Source organism: Tachyglossus aculeatus, chromosome 2 (genome assembly GCF_015852505.1).
Source record: "Tachyglossus aculeatus isolate mTacAcu1 chromosome 2, mTacAcu1.pri, whole genome shotgun sequence".
Lineage (NCBI taxonomy): Eukaryota > Metazoa > Chordata > Mammalia > Monotremata > Tachyglossidae > Tachyglossus > Tachyglossus aculeatus.
Window position 1 is genome coordinate 166,829,417 of NC_052067.1, and position 14,187 is coordinate 166,843,603.

Below are 14,187 nucleotides of genomic sequence, written 5' to 3' on the forward strand. Positions count from 1 at the left end.
TTAACAAAATAAAATAAATAGAATTAATATGTACAAGTAAAATAAATGAATATATAGAGTAATAAATACATACAAACACATATACATATATGCAGGTGCTGTGGGGAGGGGAAGGAGGTAAGGCAGGGGGGATGGGGAGGGGGGAGGAGGGGAAGAGGAAGGAGGGGGCTCAGTCTGGGAAGGCCTCCTGGAGGAGGTGAGCTCTCAGTAGGGCTTTGAAGGGAGGAAGAGAGCTAGCTTGGCGGAGGGGCAGAGGGAGGGCATTCCAGGCCCGGGGGATGACGTGGGCCGGGGGTCGATGGTAGGACAGGCGAGAACGAGGTACACTGAGGAGGTTAGCGGTGGAGGAGCGGAGGGTGCGGGCTGGGCTGGAGAAGGAGAGAAGGGAGGTGAGGTAGGAGGGGGTGAGGTGATGGACAGCCTTGAAGCCCAGGGTGAGGAGTTTTTGCCTGCCATGTGACCTTGAGCCAGTCATTTCACTTCTCTGTGCCTTAGTTCCCTCATCTGTCAAATGGAGATTAAGACTGATTTTCATGCAGGACAGGGAATGTGGCCAACGTGATTAGCTTAGCGCTTAGTACAGTGCTCTGCACACAGTAAGTGCTCAATAAATACGATTGATTGACTGATTGATTGATCTACCCCAGAGCTTAGAACAGCACTTGACACATAGTAAGTGCTTAACAAATGCCATTATCATTATGAGAAGCAGCATGACATAGTAGATAGAGCACGGGCCTGGAGTCAGGAAGTCATGGGTTCTAATACTGGCTCCACCACTTGACTGCTGTGTGACTCTGGGCAAGTCACTCCACTTCTCTGGGTCTCAGTTACCTCATCTGAAAAATGGGGATTTAGACTGTGAACCCCGTGTGGGACAGGGACTGTGTTCAACCCAGTTGGCTTTTAACCACTCCAGTGCTTAGTATAGTGCGTGGCACAGAGTAAGCGCTTAACAAATACCATTACTATTATTATTATTATAATCCATACCAGAAATATTATTAATCAACCTTGGCTTCAGAGTGATGTCTCATGGCTCTTTCCTCAGACTTTGCACATTCCAACTATGGACAACGGCCCTGAGCTGACAACCCGCCTCCTGGACCAGCTGACTGACATTCAGGTAAGTGCCATTTCCTGTCGGAATGGGACAGTGAGACTCTCTCGTGGCCTGAGAGCTGGGAAAGGGATCAGCTGGATCAGGGGATCAGATCAGGCGAAACAGCATGGCATAATGGATAGAGCACGGTCCTGGGACTCGGAGGGTCATGGATTCCAATCCTGGCTCCTCCTCTTGTCGGCTGTGTGACCTTGGGCAAGTCACTTCACTTCTCTGGGCCTCAGTTACCTATCTGGAAAATGGGGAGTAAGACTGAGCCTCACGTGGGACTACCTATCTTGTATCTACCCGTGACTACTGTGTATCTACCTGTGAACCCAAGAAGCAGCGTGGCTCAGTGGAAAGAGCACGGACTTTGGAGTCAGAGGTCATGGGTTCAAACCCCGGCTCCGCCAATTGTCAGCTGCGTGGCTTTGGGCAAGTCACTTCACTTCTCTGTGCCTCAGTGACCTCATCTGTAAAATGGGGATTAAGACTGTGAGGCCCCCGTGGGACAACCTGATCATCTTGTAACCTCCCCAGTGCTTAAAACAGTGCTTCACACATAGTAAACGCTTGACAAATACCATCATTATTATTATCCCACCTCTTAGACCAGTATTTGGCACATAGTAAGCACTTAACAAATACCATAATCATTATTATTATTATTATTATTGTCTCCATGTTTCTTTCTGCCTCTGGAGTCTATGCTGTAGAAGCAGCATGGCCTGTTAGAGCACAGGCTTGGGAGTCAGAAGGTCATGGTTTCTAATCGCAGCTCTGCCGCTTGTCTGCTTCGTGACCTTGGGTAAATCACTTCACTTCTCTGGGCCTCACTTACCTCATCTGGAAAACAGGGATTAAGACTGTGAGCCCCACATGTGACAGGTTCTTTGTCCATCTCAGTTTGCTTGTACCCACTCTAGTGGCTAGTAAAATGCCTGGCACATAGTAAGTGCCTAACAAATACCATCATCATTATTAGTAATATTATTATTCCCAACTAGTACTGCCATTTAGATGGATTCACCTATCCATACTGTCTCCTCAGACTTGGTTGGATGGATGGTTTCTCTGGAGGGAAAGAGAACTCAAAACTCTGGTCATCTTTTATAAATGAAGAAGGATCCTTCCAGGACTAATAAGTCATTGCTGCAAGGAGTGTATGCGAACTGGCTAAGAGTTTCATAAAAAAAAAAAATGGGAGAGGGGAGAGAGAAAGACAGAGACAGAAAGAGAGAAAAGAAAAAGAAGCAGTGTGGCCTAGTGGGTCAGAGGACCTGGGTTCAAGCCCTCCAGCTCCGCCATTTATCTGCTGTGTGTTCTCTGGGCCTCAGTTACCCTATTTGTTTGCATTTATTTATTTATTTATTTATTTATTTATTTATTTATTTATTTATTTATGTATTTATGTATTTATTTAAGTATTTATTTTACTTGTACATATCTATTCTATTTATTTTATTTTGTTAATATGTTTGGTTTTGTTCTCTGTCTCCCCCTTCTAGACTGTGAGCCCACTGTTGGGTAGGGACTGTCTCTATATTTTGCCAACTTGTACTTCCCAAGCGCTTAGTACAGTGCTCTGCACACAGTAAGCGCTCAATAAATACGATTGATTGATTGATTGATTTGTAAAATGGGGATTAAGACTGTGAGCTTCAGATGGGCCCTGGACTGGTTGCAACCTGATTAGCTTGTATCTCCAGAGCTTAGTACAGTGCCTGGCGCAGAAAGCGCTTAACCAATACCATTAAAAAAGAAAAAAAATAGAAGCCTTAACCAGGGAAGGCCTCTTGGAGAAGAGGTGATGAAATGGTGGAGACTTAGCTCATTCTATCAATTGATGGTATTTATAAAGCACTTACTAGGTGCAGAGAACAGTACTAAGCAATTGGGAGAGTCCAGTACAGTAGATTTAGTAAACATGTACCCTGCCTGTAATGAGCTAGATGGAAGAAAAATAAACACTGGTTACATCACAGATCCAACAGAATCTATTCTAGGTGGAATTCAGGGACTGGGATTTAAAATAATGATAATAATGATGGCATTTATTAAGCACTTACTATGTGCAAAGCACTGTCCTAAGCACTGGGGAGGTTACAAGGCAATCAGGCTGTCCCACAGGGGGCTCACAGTCTTCATCCCCATTTTACAGATGAGGTAACTGAGGCACAGAGAAGTTAAGTGCCCAAAGTCACACAGCTGACAATCGGCGGAGGTGGGATTTGACCCCATGGCATCTGACTCCAAAGCCTGGGCTCTTTCCCCTGAGCCACGCTGCTTCTCGACCTCGGTCATTTTCTTAGTCTAGATCAGAGCTAGCAGTGTTAAAACTCGGCGAAACTTTCAACCTCCCACATTCCAAGACCATCAAGTGACAGAATTAAAAACACATAAAAGATAATAGAAGGGAAGCAGTGTGGCCTAGTGGATAGAGCCCGGGCCTGGGAGCCAGAAGACCTGGGTTCTAATCCCAGCTCTGCCACCCCGCTACTGCGTGACCCTGATCATTTCACTTCTGGGTTTCAGTTTTCTCAACTGTAAAATGGGGATTCAATCCCTGTTCTCCCACCCACATAATAATAATAATAATAATAATAATAATAATGATGATAATAATAATAATAATAGCATTTATTAAGCACTTACTATGTGCAAAGCACTGTTCTAAATGCTGGGGAGGTTACAAAGTGATCAGGTTGTCCCACAGAGGGCTCACAGTCTTCATCCCCATTTTACAGATGAGGTAACTGAGGCATAGAGAAGTGAAGTGACTTGCCCAAAGTCACACAGCTGACAATTGGCGGAGCCGGAATTTGAACCCATGACCTCTGACTCCAAAGCCTGTGCTCATTTCCACTGAGCCATGCTGCTTCTCATAGAATGTGAGCACCATGTGGGACAAGAGACTGTGTCCTACTTGATCAGTGTGTGTCTGCCACAGCGCTTGGAACAGTGCTTAACACATACTGAATGCCTAACAAAGACCCCCTAAAAAAAGAAGATGGGGAAGGAGAAAATCCATCCAAAGTCCTTAGGCCATCCAGAATTTTAGCTGTTTTTTCTCTTCTTCCATTTATTTTCTTGCAGATCTGTCAAGATGTCTTTGTCTCCCCCTTTTAGACTGTGAGCCCGTTGTTGGGTAGGGATTGTCTCTATCTGTTGCCAAATTGTACTTTCCAAGCGCTTAGTACAGTGCTCTGCACACAGTAAGCGCTCAAAAAATATGACTGAATGAATGAATGAATGGTGCATGCTGAATCCCTGGCATATATAAGCCCTGACCATTTGGAAATCAGAACAGTGCATTGGCCTCCCAGCTCTATGTAGTGTGAAGTAGACTTAAATGGTGGCAAATCCGTTCTGTCAACCAAGATTTCAGCTTGAGCAATTCTCTCCAAGAAAAATAATTTAAATTCTCATTGAAAGAGAAGCATAGACTTGCATCGTGTCTTTCATTTTATCTCTCTGCCATCTCGCAGAACTGTGGATACTCTCTATCAAATACTCTAATAAATGATGGGGTGGGGTTGGGAGGGAAGAAAAAAAACCAACCTTTCACTGCTGTAGCCAGGAAGTCCCAAGGGGAAAATCCTTTCCCAACCACAAATTTGGCTCTCCTTTTAACCTTCTGCTATTGAGAGAGGATCCCTGTGGTCTAGCATTTAATCCAATTTAGATAATGATCCTTTAGAGTCTTCTTGGTTAGTTGAATTCAGCAACTATCGCCCCTGTTTTTCTAGTTTTTAAAGAAGCAAAGCCCCCTCTGACATCCAATTGGATTTATAGCAGAGGATTATTTAGGTGGTGAAATTGGAAATATCTTGCGAGACCATTACCGCAAAATGTGGAGTTCTCCAATACGAGGTGTCCTGTGTTGGTGGCTGGACAGAGCAATGAAAGTCAAAGTGCAGAGGGAAAATTGTAGTGCACAAAGCCTTTGAGGTGGCGATGGCTCAACAGTCACTTCCTCCAAGATCACGTCTGCAGATTTGGTTTTCTTTCAGGCCCCCAAATGAGTGAATTTAAGCCGAAAATATTCTAGCAAAAACTCATCTACTGGAATACTTTTAGACCCACACCCCACTTTTGGGCTCTAATAGGATCCAATATTTAGGATTTTCTTGCATTTAGAATACACTTGAAAAAAAGTGACCAAAACTAATAATAACTGTGGTGTTTTTTAAGCATTCAGTCTAAGTCAAGTACCACATGGAATCCCAGTCTCAAGGGGATGGGTGGACAGGTATTGAATCCCCATTTTGCCGATGAGGAAAATGAGACTCAGAGAAGTTAAGTAACTTGCCTAAGGTCACACAGCAGGAGAATGATGGAGCTGGGATTAGAATCCAGATCCTCCTGTCTCTTATTCCCGAGCTATTTCTGCCAGGCTACGCTACTTAGATTTGAGAGAAGCTACTTAGATTTGATCCCCTCTCAGGGTGGCACCTAGGGAGTTTCCAGTCCTCTACCAGTCTCGGCTACAGGAAGGAGAGTCAAGCCAAGACCTAGTCATTCCATTCCTAGCTTGGGCAGTGGCTAGCGAGTGGCAGGCCATCTGCTAAAAGTCAAAACTCCCCCGTGCTGGGCAGTAGTGGCACGGGAGAGAGTCCAAAGTGGAGCCCGAGTTGCCTGCGGGGAAGGCGGCGATGGTAAACCACTTCCCAATTTTTCCCAAGAAAACTCTGTGAATCCACTACCAGAACGATTGCAGTTGGAGAGCAGCACGTTCTGGGAGAGATGTATCCGTGGTGTTGCTATGGGTTGGAGACGACTCGACGGCATAAGACAAGACAAGGTTTAGATTTGATATATGCAAAGCCATCAGCAATAAGTAGGGAAATTGAAATCCAGCTCACGGCCCGAGAGGTGTTGGCATCCCTGAAACAACTATCTCTTTCCCCACCAGTAAATCAATCAATGGGGAAGAAGAGTGTGAGCCCCACGTGAGACAAAGACTGTGTCCAACCTGACTAATTTGTATCTATCCCAGCACTTAGAACAGTGTTTGGCACATGGTAAGTGCTTAATGAGTACCATCATAATTAATTAATATTATTAATAACCAATCATATTCATTGTAGTTATTGCACTTTTTGTATTAAGGAAAAAATCCTGCCTAAGCTGGGGGACAGACAATCTCCCCCTCTAGACAGTAAGCATGTTGTGGATGGGGAAAGTGTCTGTTATGATGATGGTATATGTTAAGCGCTTCTTATGTGCCAGGCACTGTACTAAGCACTGGGGTGGGTACAAGCAAATTGAGTTGGACACAGTCCCTGTCCCATGTGGGGCTCAGAGTCTCAATCCCCATTTGACAGATGAGATAACTGAGGCCCAGAGAAGTGAAGCGACTTGCCCAAAGGTCATCCAGCAGACAAGTGGCAGAGCTGGGATTAGAACCCAGGCCCTTCTGACTCCGTCCTGGGCTCTGGCTACTTGGTCACATTGCTTCAACACGATGAGGGTATTTTCATTAATTGATTCATTCATTCAATCATATTTATTGAGCACTTGCTTTGTGCAGAGCACTATACCAAGCACTTGGGAAGTACAAATCAGCAACATATAGAGACGGTCACTACCCAACAACGGGCTCTTCTTCTTGTAGCTTCTGGGACCAGAAACCCAACCAAACCTGTCTGCCATTCTCACTCTCCTCTCCCTCCCCTGTCTGTCAGTTCCCAGGTTAATAATAAACTTCATTTTCCTTCCAACCCTTGGCTAGAGCTTCAGATGAATGAAACATTTGAGTGAAGGACAGATGTCTTTGGTCATTTGGTATTCATCCCACCCCCAAACCCACAACACTTGTGTTCATATTTTAAAATTATTTATTATAAATTATTCCTGTTCATGTCTGTTTCCCCCTCTAAAATGTAAGCTCACTGTGGGCAGGGAGCATATATGCTAATTAATAATAATAATAATAATGGTATTTATTAAGTGCTTATTATATGTCAGGCACTGTTCTAAGAGCTGGGGTAGATACCAGATAATCAGGTTAGACACAGTCCCTGCGACACATAGGTCTCACAGTCTTAATTCTCTTCGATTTGTACTTTCCTAAGCACTTAGTGCTCTACACATAGTAAGCACTCAATAAATGCAATAGACGGATTGATTGATTGAGTGATTTAGAGTGAAATAAAGAAAAAAAAAGCAAACAAAATAAACCTAAACTCCCAGCGAGATAGGAAGAGTATTTAGCCCCGAGTCTTTCACTGGCAACTTTGTGAAGATACTTGTCTGCTATTCCTGTGGATACAGCATGCGCTGGGGAGTCAGAAACTCATAGTTTTTAATCCTAGCTCTGCCTGTCGTCTGCTGTGTGACCTTGGGAAAGTCACTTCACTTCTTTGGGCCTCAGTGACCACATCTATAAAATGAAGAGTAAGACTATGAGCCCCACATGGGCCAGGGACTGTGTACAACTCCATGTGCCTGTATCCACCCCAGCTCTTAGTACAATACCTAGCACATAGTAAGTGCTAAAAAAATACCATTATTCTTATTATTATTAAAGTGAGGGTGCCAAATTTTAAGTTGATAATAATAATAATAATAATGATGGCATTTGTTAAGCGCTTACAATGTGCGAAGCACTGTTCTAAGCACTGGGGGGATTCAAGGTGATCAGGCTGATGTTTGTATTGATTGTAAGCTCCTTGTGGGCAGGGATCTGTGGTATTGTGCTCACCCAAATGCTCAGCGTTGCACTCTGCACACAGTAAGTGCTCACTAAATTCCGTAGTTGGATTGATTTGGGTCCTAGTGAACACGGATTAGATTCATGAGTCATTTAAAGGTAAAGCAATCTCTTTCTGTTTTTCTTTTTCTCTTTATCCCTCTCTGTCCTTCCTTCTCTTCTCCTACAGTTCCATAAGCAATCCCTTCTCCCTACAGCCAGGCTAAGTGAACATTTTCAGAACATGGCACTCTTTTTACCTCTAGACCAGGCCTCCAGGCTCCCTTTGTTTATCCTTTCACAGTTCTCTAGTTCTCTATCACGAGCAGGATTGAGCGAGCCATAAGCAGCCATTTAATAGGATTTAGAACAAGAACGAAAAACCACAACCCACCGGGCCACAAGGATTGTTTTTAGTGGTAGGGTTGGATGAGGAGAAGCATCCAAGATTTTCTTTTGTGTTGCCAAGAGTATTACGCTAAATGCCAAAAACCCTGTAGCAAAAAAAAAAAAAAAAAATCCCGATAAAAATCCATTGGCCACAGTTGTGGAAATGGGGAGGTAATAGAAGGATGTCATTTTAACTTAGGACATTGCCTGTAAATTCTTATGGACCTGGAGTGAATGATTTTGGTAAGGGTTCAGGGAAAAGCAGTGTGGCCCATTGGAAAGAGCCCATGTCTGGAGAGTCAGCGGACCTGGGTTCTAATCCTGCTCCACCATTTGTTGGCTATGTGACCTTGGGTAAGTCAATTCACTCCTCCATCCCTCAGTTACCTCACCTGTAAAATGGGCATTAAATCTTCCTTCTTCTGACAAACTGTGAGTCCTGTGAGACAAGGACTGTGTCCAAAATGGATTATCTTGTATCCACCCCAGGACTTAATAATAATAATAGTGATAATAATAACAGTTATGGTATTTGTTAAGAAGCAGTGTGGCTCAGTGGAAAGAGCATGGGCTTTGGAGTCAGAGGTCATGGGTTCAAATCCTGGCCCCGCCAATTGTCAGCTGTGTGACTTTGGGCAAGTCACTTAACTTCTGTGCCTCAGTTCCCTCATCTGTAAAATGGGGATGAAGACTGTGAGCCCCCAGTGGGACAACCTGATCACCTTGTAACCTCTCCAGTGCTTAGAACAGTGCTTTGCACATAGTAAGCACTTAACAAATGCTATTATTATTATTATTACTATTATTATTATTATTATTATTATTATTATTATGTGCCAAGCACTGTTCTAAGCACTGGGGTAGATACAAGGTAATCAGGTTGTCCCACATGGAGCTCATGGTCTTAATTCCCATTTTACAGATGAGGTAGCTGAGGCACAGAGATGTTAAGTGGCTTGCCCAAGGTCACACTGCAGACAAGTGGTGGAGCCGGGGATTAGAACCCACATCCTCTGACTTCCAAGCCCGTGCTCTTTCCACTAAGCCACACTGCCTCTAGTTAGAACAGTGCTTGACACATAGTAAATGCTTACTATGCTTACTATGTGTCAAGCACTGTTCTAGGGTTACTGCATCAGCCTCCTCTCTGATCTCCCATCCTCGTGTCTCTCCCCACTTCAATCCATACTTCACGCCGCTGCCCGGATCGTCTTTGTGCAGAAATGCTCTGAGCATGTTACTCCCCTCCTCAGAAATCTCCAGTGGTTACCAATCAACCTACGCATCAGGCAAAAACTCCTCACCCTGGGCTTCAAGGCTGTCCATCCATCCCCTCGCCCCCTCCTACCTCCCCTCCCTTCTCTCCTTCTCCAGCCCAGCCCACACCCTCCGCTTCTCTGCCGCTAATCTCCTCACTGTGCCTCGTTCTCGCCTGTCCCGCAGTCGGCCCCCGGCCCACGTCATCCCCCTGGCCTGGAATGCCCCCAATCCCTCTGCACATCCACCAAGCTAGTTCTCTTCCTCCCTTCAAAGCCCTACTGAGAGCTCACCTCCTCCAGGAGGCCTTCCCAGACTGAACCTCCCTCCTTCCTCCCCCTTCCTCCCCATCCCCCCTGCCTTACCTCCTTCCCCTCCCCAGAGCTCCTGTATATATGTATATATATGTTTGTATGTATTTATTACTCTAGACTGTGAGCCCGCTGTTGGGTAGGGACCTTCTCTATATGTTGCCAACTTGTACTTCCCAAGCGCTTAGTACAGTGCTCTGCACACAGTAAGCGCTCAATAAATACGATAAATAAATATGAATGAATGAATGAATGAATGAATGAATGAAAGTGCTTAACAAATACCATTTTACAAAAGAGGGAGAGGGAGTTCCCAAACCAAATTCTGCTGCCTTGGGATTTAGGTGGGTCTGGACTCCACAATCCATTTGTCAGTGATATTTATTGAGTCCTTACTTTGTACTGCACTAAGCGCTTGCGTGCACTAAGGTGACCCGTTGGGCCTCCAACTGCAGACATTCCATCCAGGAGCACTATTCCCTTCTCATATCCAACGGACAATTTTCTCTCCCCTCCTTCAAAGCCTTATTAAAGGCCTGTCTTCTCCAAGTAGCCTTAAATGACTAAGCCTTCCTTTCCTTTTCTCCCACTCCCTTCGGCATCGCCCTGACTTGCTCCCTTTCTTCATCCTCCTTCCTAGCCCCACATTGCTTATGTACATGTCCATCATTTATTTCTATTAATGTCTGTCTCCCCACCTCTAGACTGTAAGCTCGTTGTGGGCAGAGAATGTGTCCATTTATTTTTTTATTGTATTCTCCCAAGTGCTTAGTACAGTGCTCTGCAAAGTGCTAAATAACTGCGACCGAATGAATGAATGAATTGCTAGCAGATAAAATTTTTTCCGTGGTCATCAACTGCACCCCTTCTTCCCACCAGCCGCCTGGCAATGCTGGGCACAGGAGGACCAGGTTGTTCTTTTTTTTTTTTTTTAAATGGTATTTGCTAAATGCTATGTGTGAAACACTGTTCTAAGCACTCAGGTAGATTCAAGTGAATTAAGTGTGACCATGTGAAAGAATGTGGATAATAATAATAATGATGATAGTATTTATTAAGTGCTTACTATGTGCAAAGCACTGGTCTAAGCACTGGGGAGGTTACAAGCTGATCAGGTTGTCCCACGGGGGGGTCACAGTCTTCATCCTCATTTTCCAGATGAGGTAACTGAGGCCCAGAGAAGTGACTTGCCCAAAGTCACACAGCTGACAAGTGGCAGAGCTGGGATTTGAACCCATGATCGCTGCCTCCAAAGCCCAGGCTCTTTCCATTGAGCCACGGGATGCTCAGTGCAAACCATTGCCGCTACTGCAAAGAAGACTCCTGCTTGCTGGTGGTGGTACATACCTGTCCCCTCTTTAATGATAATAATCATGTGCTTACTATGTGCCAAGCACTGCTGTAAGCGCTTGGGTAGATACAAGCTAATCAGGTTATTATTATCATTAATCATATTTATTAAGCGTTTACTGTGTGCAAAGCACTGTACTAAGCACTTGGGAGAGGACATTATAACATCAAACACATTCCCTGCCCACAGTGAGCTCACAGTCTAGATGACACAGTCCCTGTCCCACATGGGGCTCACAGTCTTAATCCCCATTTTACAGGTGAGGTAACTGAGGCACAGAGAACTGAAGCGACGTGTCCAAGGTGACACAGCAGACAAATAGCAGAGCTGGGATTAGACCTCAGGTCTTTCTGACTCTCAGATCCATACTCTATCCACTAGGCCACCCTGCTTTTCTTTACCATCGGTGTTTGAGCCACGCTCACCTCAAATCCCTCACGGCCAGAAAGTGTGCACAACTATGCTCTTGAAAAGAAAATGTTCAAGGGGCTAGAGCCTCTCTCTCAGTGACATTCATGGGTACTGTCTCCCCCACAGCAGGGTGAGCTTTCAACCAAAGGACAACTACTATTATATCAATCAATCAATCAATCAATTGTATTTATTGAGTGCTTACTGTGTGCAGAGCACTGTACTAAGCGCTTGGGAAGTACAAGTTGGCAACATATAGAGACGGTCCCTACCCAACAGTGGGCTCACAGTCTAGAAGGGGGAGACAGAGAACAAAACCAAACATATTAACAAAATAAAATAAATAGAATAGATATGTACAAGTTAAATAAGTAAATAGAGTAATAAATATGTACAAACATATATACATATATACAGGTGCTGTGGGGAAGGGAAGGAGGCAAGACGGGGGGGTGGAGAGGGGGATGAGAGGGTATATATATATATATACTGCATATACATATATGCAGTATCTGATTCTGAAATGACCGAAAATGTACTAGTTATGGAGGGCAAACAGGTAGCCAATCCCCATTTTACAGATGAGGAAACTGAGGTGCGGAGGAGTTTAGCAACTTGCCCATGGTAACCCAGCAGGCACATGGCAGAATTAGAACAAGGGTCCTCTGACTCTCCGGCCTGTGCTCTTTCCTCTAGGCCACCCTGCCTCTGCTGGAAGTGCTCAAGGGACAGTTGGTAGAGATGTAGGGTCGGGCAAGGTCAGGTTTGGTTTGATTCCTTGCCTCCTGAAGTGTCTTACTCCACTCCTGAAACCCGCTCTTTGCTTCCTTTGCAGTATGGAAGAGAAGAGAGCGACTGGACAATCTCCGTATCTTGAAAGAAAAGAGAAAAGCAGAGGATAACCGCTCCCTCTCAAAAAGAAGACACCATGATATTTGTGTTCCGGTAGATGTCTTTGATTACCTGTTTAGAGAAATGCATAACGTAGTTCCTGTGTTCCCAGAGAGGTTATTTTGTTTCTTCGTGCCAGAAAATGTGAATAACAACCCTACTACTCTACGCTTCAGGCTTTCTGGTGGAAACTTCTCCTGCAATGAGTTGAGGCCAGAAAATCCAGAGGCGTCTCCAAGACTCGTGCTCCCCACAAGCCCTAGGTGCCACCCACAAAGTCCCCCTTCTCCTTCTGCTCCAGAGCACAAAGCCCGTTCCTTTCCCCGCCAGTTGTAGAGGGCCGTGTCTACGAGCTGTGGTTGGCGGTTCCTTCTGTCACCGGCATCTTGGGGAAGTGAGGCAAGCACAACCTCCAGTTTCCCGGCTGACTTCATCCTCCTCCTCATCCTCTGGGAGAATGGGGTCTGCTCCTCTCCCTCCCTTTCCCCATGCTCTCCTCTTCTCCAGCTCTCAGCCCCTGTCTCTGTGTCGTGGCAGATTCCCGCGCCCCTTGAGCTCCCCTGACAGAAGGCCGGCCCCTTGAACGCCCCTTTTCCATCCCCAAATCCACATGGGCAAACTGATGAGTCAGTGGAGCAGTTGGTTGGGCAAGGGGCTTCTCTTTCCTGCCTGCTTCTAGACCCCAAGACCCTAGTTCGTTCTTGCTTCTCTCACTGTGTCTCTGTCTCTGTCTCTGTCTCTCTCTCTCTCTCTCTCTCATTCAGTTGTAATATTGAGAACTTACTGTGTGCAAAACTTAGTGTATGCTTGAGACAGTACCATACAACAAGAAACAGACACATTCCCTGTCCACAAGGAGCTCAGCCTCTTTCCCTCTCTTTCTCTTTCTCTTTCACTCTCCGTCTCTCATCTTTCTCTCTCCCTTTCTTTTTCTCTTTCTTTCTCTGACTTTCTCTTTCACTCCCTCCATCTCTCTTATTCTGTTTGTCTCTCTCCCTTTTTATCTCTGTCTTTCACTCTCTCCCTCTCTTTTTCTCTCTCTCCCTTTCTTTTTCTCTTTCTCTCTCTCTGATTCTCTCTTTCATTCTCTCCATCTCTCTTTTGCTGTTTCTATCTCTCTCCCTTTCTTTTTCTCTCTCTTTCTTTGTCTTTCACTCTCTCCCTCTCCCTTTTTCTCTGTCTCTTTCTCTCTCCCTTTTTCTCACTCTCTGTCTTTCTGTCTTTTTCTCGTCTTTCTCTGCCTTTTTCTCTCTCTGTCTTTCTTTCTCTTTTTCACTCTCCCTCTCTCATCTCTTTCTCCCTCCCTTTCTTTTTCTCTTCCTCTTTCTTTCTCTCTCTGTCTCTCTGTCTCTCTCTCTGTCTCTGTCTCTCTGTCTCTCTGTCTCTCTCTCTCTCTCTCTCTCTCTCTCTCTCTCTCTCTTTCCCTCTTTTCAGGGAACTTTCTCCCCTAAGACCTCCCAGTAAGAGCCTCACTGTTGTTACTTCTTAAGGAGCAGAGGTTCCTGACTCTCCTCCCACACCAGTCTGTGCTAACATTTTCTCTTTAATTGCTTTTTGTTCTTCCTTGAGCATAGCAAACTCCCACGTGGAAAGCTTAATTGTCACACTTATCTCATGGCAAATGACATTAATAGCCTCTGCAAATGGATTTTTTTTGAACTCCTAAATTTCTCTGTATTACTCTACTCCCTAAGGCCTCCCTTTGATGTTCCTCAAAGGTGTGTACCCATACCTCCAGGATATTCTTTGAGATGTAGAATGCTCTCTCTCTCTCTCT

At 44.9% G+C, this 14,187-nt stretch overlaps 1 protein-coding gene across 1 annotated transcript in view; it reads left to right on the forward strand.

Moving 5' to 3' along the window:
* Positions 1-12,578, forward strand: part of BCAT1 (branched chain amino acid transaminase 1) — a 77,464-nt gene extending 64,886 nt beyond the window's left edge. The window contains exons 10-11 of the mRNA XM_038771452.1: positions 1,052-1,126; positions 12,355-12,578. Coding sequence (XP_038627380.1) covers positions 1,052-1,126; positions 12,355-12,396 — 117 coding nt within the window. The 3' untranslated portion in view covers positions 12,397-12,578. The remainder of the gene's footprint in view (positions 1-1,051; positions 1,127-12,354) is intronic.
* Positions 12,579-14,187: the final 1,609 nt, after the last annotated feature.